At 39.1% G+C, this 17,799-nt stretch overlaps 1 protein-coding gene across 13 annotated transcripts in view; it reads left to right on the plus strand.

Annotated features, from left to right (window-relative positions):
- SIM2 (SIM bHLH transcription factor 2) overlaps positions 1–17,799 on the plus strand; it is a 60,803-nt gene that overhangs the window by 11,065 nt on the left and 31,939 nt on the right. For all 13 annotated transcript variants that reach the window (XM_083884107.1, XM_083884108.1, XM_083884109.1 and 10 more), the window contains 3 exons: positions 1,911–1,993; positions 4,753–4,842; positions 13,619–13,727. In XM_083884107.1, the coding sequence (XP_083740233.1) occupies positions 1,911–1,993; positions 4,753–4,842; positions 13,619–13,727 (282 nt within the window). The remainder of the gene's footprint in view (positions 1–1,910; positions 1,994–4,752; positions 4,843–13,618; positions 13,728–17,799) is intronic.

Raw genomic sequence — 17,799 nt, forward strand, 5'->3', positions numbered from 1 at the left:
TGGCCAAAGCACAAAAACGGATCCGTGAGGGCGCCGGGAAGGGCATCAGAGCTCGGGGGAAAGTTCCACGTCCTCCCGTCCCTCCTGCCCATCCCAAGGGACACCCCAAGAGGGGAGAGATATCACCTCATCATTAAAAACCAGGTTTAAAGCATAAAAACGGATCCGTGAGGGCACCGGGAAGGGAATCAGAGCTTGGGGAGAAGCTCCGCGTCCTCCCCTCCGCCTCCCGTCCCAAGGGATGCCCCAAGAGTGGAGAGACATCCCCCCTTCATTAAAAATCAGGTTTAAGTGGCCAAAGCACAAAAACAGATCCGTGAGGGCGCCGGGAGGGGAATCAGAGCTCGGGGAGAAGCTCCGCGTCCTCCCGTCCCTCCTGCCCATCCCAAGGGATGTCCCAAGAGGGGAGAGATATCCCCCCTTCATTAAAAACAAGATTTAAGTGGCCAAAGCACAAAAACGGATCCGTGAGGGCGCCGGGAGGGGAATCACGGAGCTGGAGAAATTCAGGGCAGGGATTTCTTCTATCAGTTTTTCCTCCCGTTCCGAGAGAAAGGAGATTTCTTTGGAATCACCTGGGGCGGAGAGAGAGCCCAGGGGGGAAAAGCGGGGACTCGGTTCCATAGCGGGGCCGGGCTGAGGGTGGAATTCCGGGCTGAGGGTGGAATTCCGGGCTGAGGGTGGAATTCCGGGCTGAGGGTGGAATTCCGGGCCGAGGGTGGAATTCCGGGCTGAGGGTGGAATCCTGGGCTGAGGGTGGAATTCCGGGCTGAGGGTGGAATTCCGGGCTGAGAGTGGAATCCTGGGCTGAGAGTGGAATCCTGGGCTGAGAGTGGAATCCTGGGCTGAGGGTGGAATTCTGGGCTGAGAGTGGAATTCTGGGCTGAGTGTGGAATTCTGGGCTGAGGGTGGAATCCCGGGCTGAGGGTGGAATTCCGGGCTGAGAGTGGAATCCTGGGCTGAGAGTGGAATTCTGGGCTGAGGGTGGAATCCCGGGCCGAGGGTGGAATTCTGGGCTGGCAGAGCTGAATTCCCTCCTTCCATCCAGGGCCGCGGGCCCTCAGGGCTCCGAGGGCTCATCCCCAGGCCTCAGGGGCCGCCCCGAGGACGAGGGTTGGCCTTTCTCTCCAAAAATGAGGCACAAAAATGTGGCAGCAAAGGGATGAAATCGTGTCTTTCCCTTCCCCTCCACCCCTTGAGGCAGCAAAGGGATAAAATCGTGTCTTTCCCCTCCTCTCCACCCCCTGGGGACAGTGCCACCAGCCAGGTGGCCACAGGAGTGTCCAGCTCCACCGGGGAGCTGCTGAAAGGCTCCGAGGAAGCGACAAACAAACAAACAAAAAGCAATCAGAGCCGAAAAATCCCCCCTAAAAAAAACCCCAAAAAACAAACCCCAGCCGCCCCTGCTCGCCCCAAACTGGTTCCATTAGAAACTTTCCACTGTCACCCAGGCGGGGCCGGGTTATGGGGCCGGGCTATAGAGTTTGGGTTATGGGGTCGGGTTATGGGGCCGGGTTATGGGGCCGGGTTATGGGGCCGGGTTATGGGGTCGGGTTATGGGGCCGGGTTATGGGGTCAGCGGGGCTCGATGGGGCCGAGGAATGTGAAGCTGTGTCGGTGCCGTCCGTGCGCAGGTGAAATCGGGACATTTTATCTCCAATCATAAAGAGCTCCGGCCTTCTTTAACCTCCTCATCCTCGGGGGTGGCCGCTGGCGGGGACAGGGACACGGGGCAAGGAGGGCAGAGGGTCCCCGGGGGCTCTCGGGGAATCTCATCCTCGGGGATGGGAACAATTCCCCCGTCTGAGGAAGGGGCTCAGCCTTTCCTTTCCTTTCCCAGCTCCTGGCGGGAGGAGGGAGACAACGGGCTCCTCTTCCCGCTCTGACCAAATCCTCGTTTCTCCTCCCAGGTCTGGGCGACGCCTGGGGGCAGCCGAGCAGGATCGGGCCCCTGGATAACGTGGCCATGGAGCTCGGATCCCACCTGCTGCAGGTAGGAAAAGCCGGGCTTGAGGGGCTGCCTCTCCTCCTCTTCCTCATTTTCCTCTTCTTTATCCTCCTCCTCTTCATTTCTTCTTCATCCTCCTCCTCATTTTCCTCTCATCCTCCTCCTCATCATTATCCTCTTCTTTCTCCTCCTCCTCCTCATTTTCCTCTTCCTTTTCCTCATTTTTCTCTTTTTCATCCTCCTCTTCTTCTTCCTCCTCCTCATTTTCCTCTTCTTCATTCTCCTCCTCCTCCTCATTTTCTTCTTCCTCCTCCTCATTTTCCTCTCCCTCCTCCTCCTCCTCATTTTCCTCTTCTTTCTCCTCCGCCTCCTCCTCTTCCTCCACTTGCTCCTCATCCCCTCACCCCGACAAGAGCCTTCATCTCATTCCCAAAACCTCACCGGGCAGGGAGAGCAGAAAAACAGTGACATCAAACACTTATATTCCAATTTTTGAAATTTTTTTTTTCGGTTTTCCGCCTCTGGTATCGGCAGTAGCAACAGGCGCTCAATCCCCTCTGTGCATAGAATTCTTCTGACTTTCGAGTTTAGGAAGTCGTGGCCGGGACGAGAGTGCCAGGAGGAGGGGAAAAAAAAAAAAGAAAAAAAAAAAAAAAAAAAAAAAAAAAAAAAAAAAAAAAAGGGGGGGGGAAAGCGCGTTTGATTTTTTAAATAAAATTTATATATATATATATATATATACACATATACATATTTAAAAAAAAAATACATGAATTTAAGGTTTTTCTCCCCCGATTTAAAAGAACCAGCAAACCCAAATCATTTCCCAGGCAGGTTTATTGTGGCAGGTGAATTCCTAGTCACAGAATTCTGCTCTCTCTGTTCAGCTCGGCCGGGGGGATAAAAACCACAACACAAAATCATCTCTGCCTGGCTGAATTCTGACCTTTGCAATGATGAAAGTAGTTTATTTGTTACCACAAAATATCAGCCTCTCTCCTGTAGGGGGAAAATGAGATTTTTGGGAGGTACTGACAACACCCAGGCAATGTCTGAGCTCAAAATTATCTCCTGGGGAGGCATTTCCAGCCTTGGAAATTTTATTTCCAGTAGCTGCTGTCCTCTCTGAGTCCCCTGGAAGTGCAGATCTAGTTCTGTGTAACATTCTGTGGGATAATTTAATGCAGATATTAAAATACAGAGCCAATTGTAGAAATTGTTGTTGTTACTCCTCCTCCTGGCCGTTCCCTGTTTTGTTTGGCTTTAATTGAATTTACACCAAATTAAATGCTGGCCACCTGTAACTCTCATTTTACACTCCAGTTATTTCTGAGTGATGAATGCTGAAGGTTTTAATGAACCCACATTTACTGCAAACCTTTATTTTATTTATTTATTTTTTTAAGGGTTCTTAGATTGAAATTTTCCATGTGAATTTTCAGCTTCAATGTCCTTTCCTGCACATGAAATTTTGGGATGTGCTGCAGCAACAGCACCATTGACCCAAGTTTATTGATGATACAGGGTAAAGTGTATTAATGATGCAGAGACAACTGCTTTTAAAGCAAATTTGTGGCTAAAACCTGCAAGAAATTATTTCCCATTTTAATATTTCTACAAAATTTAATTTATGCTTTAAAAAAATTTGAGTTAAGTGTAATCTGTTTTCAGTTATGTGCTGTGGAGTCATTAGTAGGCCAGAGAATAATTTGGAATATTTTCTTATTGGGGTGGCACTAGATGTCCATGAAGTGGACAGGATTTTATTGATTCTTTATTGCTATTATTGCTTCTCTTCCAGTTCAGCGACTTTAAATGGATTAAAACAGGTGGTTCTTTCACCTGGGTACTGTAAAAATCATTTTTCTCTTCTAAATCTGTTTTCCAGTGATATTCACGTGTGAATATTCACTAATATTCACATTCCATGTGTTGATCAAAGCTTTCCATGCTGGGTAGAGATAATGCAGATTTTTTGCTCTCAGCTGCTTTGAAAATAATTCCTGAAATTGGGCACTGAAAAATCAAAGACCCTCCCAAAACTGAGAGGTTTTGTATCCAAATCATGGCCAGTTCTGGCTGAGTTTTACCACATTATTTCTATTTTTCTCCTATAAATAATACCTGACTAAATCAAACTTTGGTTTTTACTCACACCAGCAATATTTGCCTCCCAGTCAACATCCTGCCAAGGAGAATTTGCAAGATTGGATCTCAAATTTGTGTTGGTTGATGTTTACAGACTGCAAGGATAAAACTCCATCACTCTCAAAGAGAGATATTTGTAATAATTCAATTTTGGATGCTGACTCTTCCTGATTTCTTTTGGGAAGTTCACTTTGTTGCAGAGCAGAGAGGTCTCAGTTCAGAAATATATTATTGAAATATATATTATTGAAAATGCAGCCAAATTTCAACACTTGCACTCTGTAAATTGTAAATATCAGTGAGCTGGGTCTGCCAATTATACCATAAAAATGTCTCATGCAGGGCCTGACTTCCCCCTGAGCACCACAAAGTTCAAGATTTGGGCTAAACACTAAAAAAAGCCTGAATCAACAGCAGAATATTCCCTGGAAGTGCAGCAGCAAAGCTGCATCTGCAGGGGAATTAGGTGGATTTCCCTGAGCTTAAATCAAAATCAAAGTTTTGATTTAAAAAATCAAGTTTTCTGTTCTTTAAAATTTGCTGTTTGCTGCTGTTGAAGTCAGAAATCACCCTCCAAAATGTTCTTTTTTTTTCCCCACTGTAAATGTTTGAATAAATTTCTTGCCTCTTACCCTGTGCATTTGTCTCCATTTCAGACTTTGGATGGCTTTGTTTTCGTTGTGGCGTCCGATGGCAAAATCATGTACATTTCTGAGACAGCGTCTGTGCACCTTGGCCTGTCCCAGGTATGGCTGGGGTGGGAGTGCTCTGGCAGCTAAAGCAGAAACAAAATAAAACTGTTAAATACAAATTTGGGCCCTGCCTTGCCTTTCTATAAAGATGTTTCTAGAACAGGAATTAAATAAATAATAAATGATAATAGTATTAATAAATTATAATAGTATTAATAAATTTGGACCCTCACACTGGTGCCTTGCCTTTCTATAAAGACAATTCTAAAACAAAAATAAAATCATTTAATATTATTATTATTATTATTAATAATAATAATAAATTGGACCCTCACATGGGTGCCTTGCCTTTCTATAAAGACATTTCTAGAAGATAAATTAAATTATTATTATTATTATTATTATTATTATTATTATTATTATTATTTTGGACCCTCACACTGGTGCCTTGCCTTTCTATAAAGACAATTCTAAAACAAAAATAAAATTAATAGTAATAATAATAATGATAATAATAATAATTTTGGACCCTCACACTGCTACCTTGCTTTTCTATAAAGACATTTATAAAACAGAAATAAAATAATAAATAAATAAATAAATAAATTATGATGATGATAATAATAATAACAACAATAATAAATTTGGGCCTTCACACTGGTGCTTTGCCTTTCTAAAAAGACATTTCTAAATAATAAATAAATAAATAAATAAATAAAATTTAATAATAATTGTAGTAATAAATTTGAACTCTCACACTGGTGCCTTGCCTTTCCATAAAGACATCTCTAAAATAGAAATAAAATAAATAAATAAATAAATAAATAAATAAATTATTACTAATATTAACAATAATAATTTTGGACCCTCACACTGGTGCCTTGCCTTTCTATAAAGACATCTCTAAAACAGAAATTAAATAATTAAGAAATAAGAAATTAATAATAATAATAATAATGGTAGCAATAAATTTGGACCCTCACACTGGTACCATGCCTTTCTATAAAGACATTTCTAAAATAGAAATAAAATATAATAATAATAATAATAATAATAATAATAATAATAAAATTTGGACCCTCACACTGGTGCCTTGCCTTTCTACAAAGACATTTCTAAAACAGAAATTAAATTAATAATAATAATAACAATAATAATAATAAATTGGACCTTCAAATTGGTGTCTTGCCTTTCTATAAAGTCATTTCTAGAACAGAAAATAAATAAATAAATATTATTATTATTAATAATAATAATAAATTTGGACCCTCACACTGGTGCCTTGCCTTTCTATAAAGACATTTCTAAAACAGAAATTAAATCAATAATAAATAATTTTTAAAAATTTAGACTCTCACACCGGTGCCTTGCCTTTCTATAAAGACATTTCTAAAACAGAAATAAAATAATAATAATAATAATAATTTGGACCCTCACACTGGTGCCTTGCCTTTCTATAAAGACTTTTTTTTTTTTTCAGGGCTGTTTGAAGCTTTTTTTTTTTTCCTCTCTGAAAAGGGGCTTTGCTAAAATACTCAATTTTCCTTTCCTTGCCACCACATCTCCCTGTCTTTATATCTGTCCTTGTTCATTGTATTTTACTCCTCATTACCTTTCAGGAGGGCCATAAATAATATGATATTGCAAATTGCAGAGCCTGAAAGCCAAGCCAGGCAACGGGGGCTGAAATAAAGCTCAGAATTCCAGTCTGGGAGCTTTAGATTGTGTCAGATATTGAGGAAATCTGATGTGGAACAGGGGGGTTTATGGTAAATGTGCTGGGAGAGGAAGAAAAAAAAATAAAATAAAAAAATAAAATAAAATAAAATATAAAGGGAAAGGGGGGCAGATTTATGAGTGTTCACATGGAATTCAGGGTAGTTTTCCCTGAGTTTTTCCAGCTCAGTGGCCTTTTCAGTAAAGCGTTTTATATGGTTGTGATAGAACTCATAAAACTCAGTTTACTACTGTTCTGCACCAGGACTATGAGGGGCTTTTATGGGTTTTTTTTCCTTTTAGATGGACATTTCTCTTTTTTTTTATTATTTTTTTGCCTTTTTGGGATAGGCACAAAGACAAAGAGCCTGAATTTATTGTAGAATGATTTATTATAGAAGGTGACTTTCCATCCCTTTTTTCTGTAACTGAAATTCTCTGGTAGCACCTGACCTAAAGTTTGCCAAAAGCTCCATAAAATAAATTAATTTCATTAATTTCAGCCAGCCCTGAGTGAGACTTGCAGGAAACTGAGATGTTCAGCTGTGTATCAAAATATTTATAAATAAATTAATTATTTGCTATAAAGACCAAACAGCAAAGAGGAAGAGAAGGAGGAGATGAAGGTGAGAGAGGAGAATATTCTGAAAATAATCTGGTTAATTTACTCTGTGGCTGTTTCAATAAACAGAAAAGGGGAGCTTTAATGGTTGGGGATTATTTGTGTGCCTTAATTCTTGTAGTCATCAATATTTTTAACTGAAAAAAAATCAAGTTGGAGTTCTTTGGATGTGAGTTCGTAACAGTGATATTAGAATTAGTGGCTATGAGAGAAAATAGAACTTTTATGGGATATAAACCCATCAAAACCATTTATAAATCCCTATTTCTCTAATATCTTTAGAAAAAAATCATTTGGGGAATAAATAACTACCACAAATACATTTTTTTTTCACCTTCTAATTAAAAAAAAAAAAAACACCAGCAGGAAACATTTTTAGTTCACTTTATTCAGTTCACTGTCATGGTTTGTTACATACCATTTAATTCATGTTCAAATTCCTTTAAATCCTGCTTTGCCTGACAATAAACTTCCCTATTATTATAGAAAGGCCCTATTTCCTACTAATTTTTCAACCTGGGGTTCCTCTCACCCTGAATTTTTTTGCCTAAAATCCATCCATTTAATGAGTGTAATTATCCCAAAGCACTGAACATCCCCATCCATCCCTCCTGCAGCTCCAACTCCCTGTCCTGTCTTGTTTTCCCTCTGATTTTCCAGGTTTTCTCCAGTTATTTTTCTTTTGGAGGAACATCAAGCCACCAGATCTTGAAAAGTTCACAATGATCCGGTTAAATTAAATCAGTAAATCAGGATTATCCAGAGAAATTAAAGAATTGTGGGATCACTGAGAAGATTTGGCCCCATTTCCTACTCATTTTTCAACCTGGGGTTTCTCTCACCTGAATTTTTGCCTAAAATCCATCCATTTAATGAGTGTAATTATCCCAAAGCCCTGAGCATCCCCATCCATCCCTCCTGCAGCTCCAACTCCCTGTCCTGTGTTGTTTCCTCCCTGATTTTCCAGGTTTTGCCCAGTAATTTTTCTTTTGGAGGAACGTCAAGCGACCAGATCTTGCTGCTCTCAGTATTATCCAGTAAAATTAAATCAGTAAATCAGGATTATCCAGAGAAATTAAAGAATCATGGGATCAATGAGACACTGAGCACCTGTAGGAAGAGGGGACTGGAAGTGTCACCCAAGTTTTAATCCTATTCATCCCTCCTGGGATAAATAAAATAGGATAAAATAGGATATTTCCTCCTGGAATTCAGCACTGTGCAAATATCTATATTCTATTTCATGGAAATATCTATAAATCCTTAGTGCAAGAGGTGCTGAGGAAAATCAGAAGGATTGATCAGGTTTGCTTTTTGAGGACAGTTTAATCAGCAAAATCCCAAATTTTTCACTTCAGCAGAGGTTTGAAACAACTGAGCTTGAAAAGTTGTGGGATTTGAAATTTGAGGCACAAACAAAAAAAATCCCCAGTGCAGAGGGATTTGTTTATAAACAAGACCCCCAGTTAACAACTCATCCTGATTTATCACTGATTTATCCTTGCTCCGGCTCAATAATTCTATTTTTGGAGGGATAATTTGCCTTTCAGCAGCACCAGCACTAATGTTGGGCTGCTCCCACTCCCCAGGATGTGAATCCAGGAATATTCCCATTAACCCTGGGATATTCCTGCCATTTCCCAAGAGCTTCCAAAAGAATTCTCATTCCCAATCCCTGGGATTTCTGCCCCTGGCATCCCCAAGGATGGGACTGGGCAGCAGAAATCAACTCACCCACCATAATTCCACTTGATATTTCCAACAAGTGCCCTCAGAGATCTGCAGCCAACCCAAGCTGAGAGCAAATTGTTAAAAAATCCTTTAGAGTGGGCACAGAAAAGGCCTTTTTATTAAATAATTTAACAATTAACTGCTCCAACATCAATTTCCACTTTGAGTACCATTTGTTTAAAAATATATACATTTCAACTAAACATAAAGGCCATTTAAAAACATTTTTTGCAGGTTATTTTTTGAGTCCTTGCTTTTATCTCCTTCTTTGCTGCTGGATTTTAACCTCAGCAGGAAGAAATTAAAGCTTGAGGAAAAGCCAGGCTGGCTCAGTCAGTCGTAAATTTAAAACCAGCACTAAGGGTTGGTTTTTAGCACAACTTTGTCTCAGAAATGGAGTTTGTGAAAAATCTACGTCTTCATTTGTGGCTTTGGAGTTTCATTTGTGGCTTTGGAGTTTGATTTTCCCCCATTCGGAGCAGAAAAAAATGTAAATTTTGTTGTAGGATCCCCTACTTTTCCTAAGTCCTCCTGACTTGGGCTGGTTGGGGCAGCCAATTTCTTCCCTCTTTTTTTTTTTTTTAATCCATGGAAAACAAACAGCTTCAAATTCCCCAAATATTTAAATTTTTTTCCTCCCTCTCAGAGTCCAAAGGCACAAAAAAGGAGAGGAAAATCCTCCTGTGAAATAATGGGGGAAAGGGAAATTTTTAAATTGAATTGGAAGGTCTGGAGTTTATTCCAGCAGTTTTCTGGATCCATGAGGAGAGCCAGGATTCTCTCTGACTTTTGATAAATCTTGAAATATTTAATCTGAACTTCTCCAGGAGCTGATTTTGCTTCCATCCAATGAATCTGTGAGAGGAAAAAAAAAAAGTAATTCTTTGCTTTAGAATCCATCTGTGTGTTTATTATGAATCATTCCTGGAAAAAAACCAAACAACCCTGATAAACCCCCTGTTAGTAGGAAATGCAGATATTTGGTATTTACAGCTATTAAAAACTGCATCAAGGAAGCTGCTCTAATAACCTGAGCTTTTAGTTTTATGAATTGAACTGTAGAATTGACATTTTTTTTAAAGTTTTTAGGGTTTCATTGATATTTTTTTAAAGTTTCAAGTTTTCAAGATAAGCCAGGCTTATCTTTGACTTTTGATAAATCTTGAAATATTTAACCTGAACTTCTCCAGGAGTTGATTTTGCTTCCATCCAATGAGTTTGTAAGAAGCAAAAAAAGATTTAATTCTTTGCTCTAGAATCCATCTGCTTAGTCCTGTGTGTTTATTATGAATCATTCCTGGAAAAAAACCCCAACCCTGAGTTCCTCATAAACCCCCTGTTAGTAGGAAATGCAGATATTTGGTATTTACAGCTATTAAAAACTGCATCAAGGAAGCTGCTCTAATAACCTGAGCTTTTAGTTTTATGAATTGAACTGTAGAATTGACTTTTTTTTTAAAGTTTTTAGGGTTTCATTGATATTTTTTTAAAGTTTCAAGTTTTCAAGATAAGCCAGGCTTATCTTTGACTTTTGATAAATCTTGAAATATTTAACCTGAACTTCTCCAGGAGTTGATTTTGCTTCCATTCAATGAGTCTGTGAGAGGGAAAAAAATGCAATTCTTTGCTTTAGAATCCATCTGCTTAGTCCTGTGTGTTTATTATGAATCATTGCTGGAAAAAAAAAAAAAATATATATATATATATAAAAACCAACCCTGAGTTCCTCATAAACCCCCTGTTAGTAGGAAATGCTGATATTTGGTATTTACAGCTATTAAAAACTGCATCAAGGAAGCTGCTTTAATAACCTGAGCTTTTAGTTTTATGAATTGAACTGTAGAATTGATTTTTTTTTTTAAGTTTTCAGGGTTTCAGTGTGGGCTTTAAAAGAGCCTGAATGTTCCCTGCCTGGCAGGGGGTGAAATTCCAAATTATGGATCCATATTTTGGTTATTTGACTCTGGCTTAGCCCCCATCACTTTGCTGGTGGTTTCATGTTTTAAAGTCAATTTTTAAAGGCAATTTTTAGAGTCAAATTCGAGGTCAGTGTTGTACCTTTTACCTCCTGCTGGTTTTTCCTGGGGTTGCAAATAAACCCATCAGGATAAAAAAAATCTTTTCTGTGTTTTGTAACAAGGGAAACCAGTCATTATTCCACAAAGAATTTTAGGCTTGAGTTTTTAGACATAAACCCTGGGACAAAAATGAAATGTTGGGTAAAACTGTGACCTCTGACCCTTTGAATCCTGTGGGAAAATGTGCATTTCCACAAGGAATTATTTTAAAATGGGTGATGAGTTTGGGAAAAGCAAGAGACATCCATGAGTTACACTTATTAAGAGAAAATATCAGGTTGAGTTGATAAGGTTGGTCAGAGTGATTGGGGTTTTTTATGTCAGAAAATTCTCTAAATTGAGGGGAGAAATCATTTATACACAGCCACCCATGAATTATTATTATTATTATTATTATTATTATTATTATATATATATATATTTTTTTTTTTAGGGTAAATTCTCTGCTCAAAATCCTTTCATTCCAAGGGCAAAACATTCAAGGAAAAACAAAACAAAACAAAACAAAAAATCACTCTTAACCAAAGATAAATTAATGAGAAGAGGATTCTAAGTGATGCTGGTTTTGGTTTGAACACTGACCTCAGAATGGCAATTTTGTCATGTTCTGAAAATGAAACCTCCATCAGCAGAGGAATTTTTTAGATTTTTTTTTTAATGTAGGTATCAGGATGTTTATGAAGACACATATGAATATTTGCGGGATGTTTCTCCCCTTGTAATTATGGATAAGCAGGAGCATTTCCAGGCATGACTCACTGATAGATTTGGTGTTTTCCTTCCTCCCTGACAGAAAATTGGGATGTGGGGTGTTCCTGCAGCAAGTCCCCACCTGTTTGTGGCCTGAAAAGGGGCATCCAGAGCTTTTTAGGGACAAGTTTTAGAGAAAATTCTATAAATGAAGCAATGGAAATAATCCCCTTCCCCATTCCATCTTTTCCTTTTCCTTTTCCTTTTCCTTTTCCTTTTCCTTTTCCTTTTCCTTTTCCTTTTCCTTTTCCTTTTCCTTTTCCTTTTCCCTTCCCTTTCCCTTTCCCTTTCCCTTTCCCTTTCCCTTTCTCTTTCTCTTTCTCTTTCTCTTTCTCTTTCTTTCTCTTTCTATTTCTCCTTCTCCTTCTCCTTCTCCTTCTCCTTCTCCTTCTTTCTCTTTCCCCTTCCCTTCCTCTCTTTCTCTCTCTCTTCCTCCCTCTCTCATTTATTCTCCCTCTCTCTTCTCCATCTCCCCTTCCCTTATTTTTTTTCCCTCCTTTTTTTCCACTTCTTTCCCTAACTCAGCCAATTTTCAGCCTCATTGGAATATCAGATCCCTGTTGATGTTTTCATGTTTGCAGGGAGGAGCTGCTGGGGGAAGGATGGTCAGGGGAGGGAAAAAAAAAAATCCCAAAAAAAGCAGCAGAGTTTGCACAGCCCTGGGAAGGGACATTCCATGAATAATGCAGAAAACGGAGGGATGAGGAACATTTTCAGGAGGGGAAAAAAAAAAAAAAAAAGATCTCTTTGTGAGGGGCAGAAAACTTCATTTATCCCGAAGAAAAGGCAACTCACACAATCTCGCTGCTGCCTCTGATCTCGGGGGCCCGAGGCTCATCAGGCTCAGCACAATCAACCAGCCTGACACTCATTCCAATACCAACACCCTCCCATTTTTCTCCAAATTTAAATATCCTTTAATTAAAAAAAAAAAAATTATTTTATTTTTACAAATTTAAAGCCAAGAGTAACTAATTTGGATTAATTTCTGCACCAAAAGCAAATAATCCCCCAGCTCTCCCCAGATAAATTCCTCATTCTCTGCAGATTTTTTTTGCCTCATCCTACACGGATAAGAAAATTTAGGAATAAATTTTCTTAATAAATAGGAATAAAGCAAGTTATTTCCAATTCTGGTCCGTTTTATGTGGGTTTTGTATCAGGTTTTGCGTGGTAGAGGAAATTATTCGATAAAAAACCTCAAAGCAACAGCAACTCCTTTGGATTCCCAGACTTGGGGAAGATAAATAAAGAGATTCAGATCTGTTTGCCCCTAAATCCATCCCATTCCAGGCTCTTTTTTGGGTTTTTGTGCCACTCCTAACAGTGGGAAGGGCAGGAGCACATCCAGGCAGAGTTCAAGGCAGGAGAGGGAATATATGGATATTTAAGGCAGATCTTTACTGTCTGTTTGGGGCAGTGGAAATCCATTGAAATTTGATTTTTTGGGTTCATGAAAGTCCATAGAAATCTGGTTTTTGGGTCCTCTCAGAGCCCTGGTGGGGAGAAAACACAAAGGAATTGTGTGAGAGCTCAGAGGGGTTTGGCTCAGCTGCAGGTGAGAGTTTCTGGGAACCTGGAGGAAAAAAAAAATCATCTTTATTTCAATATTTGTCTTTGTGAGAGGCATTTATACAGCTCCCAGTTTTGTGGCCAATTTCACATTTCTACAGCTGCTCTAATTTATCACTTCATTTCCAGCTCTAACAGGAGCTCTTCTGTCTCTTGATGCAACACCAGGAATTCCCATGAAAAACCTCTCCAACATCAATCACTGCTGAGGAAAGAATTAATGAAAGAATTAATTAATGAAAGAATTAATTCCCATTAATGGCTGTGATTTGGAAGATGATTTTAAAACTGGGGTGCAGAGTGTTTGAGGGCAGAAAATGATTTTATACCATATTTTTTGTGTGTTTTCTTTTTCTCCCAGGTGGAGCTCACTGGAAACAGCATTTATGAATACATCCACCCCTCGGATCATGATGAGATGACTGCTGTCCTCACTGCCCACCAGCCTCTCCATCCTCACCTCCTGCAAGGTACTGCTGCATTAAAAGCTGCCTTTTGGGTCAAAAAAGTGAAAAAGTAAAAAAAAAAAAAAAAAAAAAAAAAAAAAAAAATAAAAAGCTAGGCTGAAATGTGACAAATTGCAACCCAAAGCATTTCATGATGAAAAAGTAAAAGAAAAAAACCCAACAAACAACAATAAACAGCAACCTCCTAAAAAACCCAACCCAAACCAAACCAAAGCAAGAAACCAAAAAAAAACCCCAAAATAAAACACCAAAAAAACCACCAAAAAACCATCAAAAATCCCAATCCCAGGCTGAAATGCAACAAATTTCAGCCCAAAGTATTCCATGAATCCATAAATTCATGTTTCTCCTGTTTGAAGCTTCAGCCTCTTCATCCCCACCTCCTGCAAGGTACTGCTGCATTAAAATCTGCCATTTAAGTCAAAAAAGTAAAAAAAGTAAAAAAAAACCCAACCACAATCTCAGAATGAAATGTAACAAATTGCAACCCAAAACATTTCATACGAAAAAACCCCCAAAAACCAAAACCCAACAACAACAATAACAAAAACTCAACCCAACCCAACCCAAACAACAAAAAAACCCAAAATCCCCCCAAAACTACACATAAAAAATACCCCCAAATATCTCAAAAAACACACAAAAAAAAAAACCCCACCAAAAACCACCAAAAAAACCCACCAAAAAACACCAAAAACCCACCAAAAATCCCAATCCCAGGCTGAAATTGTAATAACCTCAAAGCAGCAACATCTCCTTTGGATTCTCAGATTTGGAGGAGATAAATGAAGGAATTCTGTTATTTAGGGATTATTTTATTTTATCTCAGTTCTGTCTCTCCTTTCCCCATAAAATACATGGAGAGGGGGTATTCAAATATACAGAATTTACAGGTAAATCTTTCTGAAATTAACAGGATGAACAAATATTTATTTGCTGTTGCCTTCCCTGTGCCAGAAATTCCCTTTCCTGCAGTGTTTTGTGCATTAAAAATTGGAGGTATAACCTGAAAGCACCTGGCCTGCAATAACCAAAGCAAGTTTTTTATTTAATCCAATGAAGGCTGAAAAATATTAAATAAATGACAGGAATGAAGCAACTTCTATCTGTATCTGAGTAGATATTTTCAGTATTTAAGTGAAACATGGAGTTCTACAAATAACTTAAAGGGCAGTGAAGTGAAAATGGCTTGATTTAAAAAAGAAACAAGAAAAAACCAGAGTATTTTAAAGAGGTTTTTTTTGGGTTTTTTTTTTTTTTTTCATTTCAGTTTGATTTTCTCTCTTTTTATCTTTAAAATCATGCCTGAATCATCGGGTGGAATCAAAAATTTCCATTTATCACTTTATTATCTTGTAGATTTCTCCAACCTGGGGCGTTGCTTAGGCCTAAAATCAATATTACACTGCAGACACGGACTTTTTATATCTCAAATATATTAATTTTTATATATTTTATATATTTATATCCCAGATTTCCAGCTTGGCTCACAGAACTTGCCTTGCTCAAGATGTTTTCTTCAGCTAAAGCTCAGATATTTATATCCATGTTTAGTGCAGTAGTTGTCACTGGATAAGATCTCTTTTGAGAGGAATAAAATCACAAATGTCAACAATATCTGGCCTTTGTGATATTCCGGGATTAAACAACCCAGAGCACAGATTATTTTTGACCCCTGGTTTTACAGTTTTTGTAAACTTGGGTGCTGCCTCTTTATTTATTTCTCAGGGAAATGCAAATTATTTGCATAAATTTAGACAGTGTGTGGATTTTTTACACAATCCTCACTTTCACATTGGGGTTTTTTGGATAAGTCTGGTATTAAAAAAAACCAACAACCCATATTGTTTATAAAGCATAAACATTCTTAAATTATTATATTTTAATTTTTTTTTAAAGTTTGTTCTGGGCCTCCTCATCTTCCATGTAGAACAATACAACAGCTTCAAACACAGAGTGCAGATAATTAATTTTTTTCTAAAAGACAGGGGAAATACTTGAATAATCACATAATGAGGTGATTTTTAAGATCCCTCCAACCCCAAACCATTCCAGGATTCTGGAATTAAGAGGTGCCTTAATTACTTTGACTACAAATTTCCAAAGAAAGAAAATACTGGGAACTAAAGTATGGATATAGAATAATATAAAAAAAATTCTCAACATTTCAAGGACCAACATCTGTGCATTGAAACCACAAAAGCTCAAACCAGAATAATGCAGACATTTTTAACTGGGAGTTTGATTAGCCACAGGAAAAATATCCTGAGGGAAAAGTGATTTTTTCCAGTTTTGATGTCTCTAGATCAAGGCTGGGTGTCTTTGTAAAGACAGAATTCAGGCAAAGAGAAATTATTTCACTCATTATAGGAGTAAAAGCTTTTGATTGGAAAATTTAGGATAGAAATAAGGAAAATTATTTCAAAATTTTGGTCCATTTATGTGTGTTTTGTATGAAGAGGAGATTAATTGCTAAAAACCTCAAAGCAGCAGCATCTCCTTTGGATTCCTAGACTTGGAGAAGATATTTTATATATATATATGTATGTATATGTATTTATACTTTAATATTTTAGTATTTTAATATTTCTATTTAACGACCTGAACCACCCAGGCTACTCCTCTGATTTAATTCTCCTCCAGATTTTAAGTCTCCAGGCCACAACTCAATGAAAACCATAAACCCCATGAGCCGTGGGGGCTTTGGGGAATTTCAGCTTGAACTCACAAAATCTTTCGGCTGCTTTTTTCTTGCATGCCCAGCATAGAAAATATAAAATAATAGGTGCAGATCCTTTGCTGTGAGAGAAGCCAACAGCTGAGGGTGTTTTGGGTGGGGAGAAGGAATAATCTCCTTCACATCCACGTTAAAATTTGGGAATGGCTCAGCACATCACCTTGTGTGAGTCTTCGGGCAAACTTTGTCAAACAAAACAAATCCATTCCATCCAGCTGGAGTGGTTTGGTTTGGAAAGACAGGGAAAGCTGGAGCTCCCCTTGGAGATCCTTGTGATCATGGAATCACAGAATGTCCTGAACCCTGTGAGGGACCCACAGGATCACTGAGCTCAGCTCCTGGTTGTAGAAATTTTTCCGTGGATGGTGGGACAAGGAACTCTGCAGAGCTGAGATGTTCTAGAAACACGAGGCTTTATTATTCCAAGGGTGGTGGGTAAAGAGGGCTTTGCCTTCAGCCACCAGCCTGGGCTGGAGCAAAGCCCTAAAGAGAGAATGGGGAGAGAGAGATAGAAGAAAGAGTAGGGGTAAAAACGGGGCAGGAGCGGGGGAAAAACATGGGGAGAAAACAGGAGCAAGGGAGGTGAGAGAGGAGAGGCCAAGAGGGTAAGAGAAGAGAGAGGGTAAGAGAGCCAAGAGAAGAGAGTAAGAGAGGTAAGAGAGGTGAGAGGGCCGGAGAAGAGAGGGATCATCTTGTCACAATCCATTCTATCTCTTTTTGTGTTGAATATTCTAATTTACAGTGACCAACTGGCATGAGATACAAAACCTACAAACTTTGCATGCAGCCTATGAGAACTACTACATTACCATGTCATTTTATATTCTAAACTCTATAGACTCCTTTCTTATGTGCTTGTTCCCTGATGCCTCTGCCAAGGTGGAAAGGCAACATTCCTGTGTCTTTTGTTTTTCCTGTCTTTTCACCCATCTCCAGCTCATCCCCGTTTTCCTGCCTGCCATGCTCACATCTCCAAACTGGCTTTCATTCCTATTTCACTCAGGTTTTACATCTACAGTATTTCTTACCATAAAATCATATTCATGAGTTCTTCCTGTCCCATCTTTCCCAACACCTGGTCCTTCCTACACAGGCAATCCAAATTCCCACCCTGGGCATCCCTGGCAGGGCTGTCCAAAGGCTCCTGGAGCTCTGGGGCTGTGCCCATTCCCTGGGGAGCCTGGGCAGTGCCTGAACCCTCTGGGGGAAGAGCCTTGCCCTAAAATCCCCCCTCAATCCCTCCTGGGACAGCTCCAGCCTCTCCCTGGCTCTCATCAGGTCCCAGGAGCAGTTCCATGTTGGATCAGCCTGTTGGACATTTGGGGAATTCACCTTCCC

Source organism: Zosterops lateralis (assembly GCF_965231275.1).
Source record: "Zosterops lateralis genome assembly, chromosome: 2".
Taxonomy (NCBI): Eukaryota; Metazoa; Chordata; class Aves; order Passeriformes; family Zosteropidae; genus Zosterops; species Zosterops lateralis.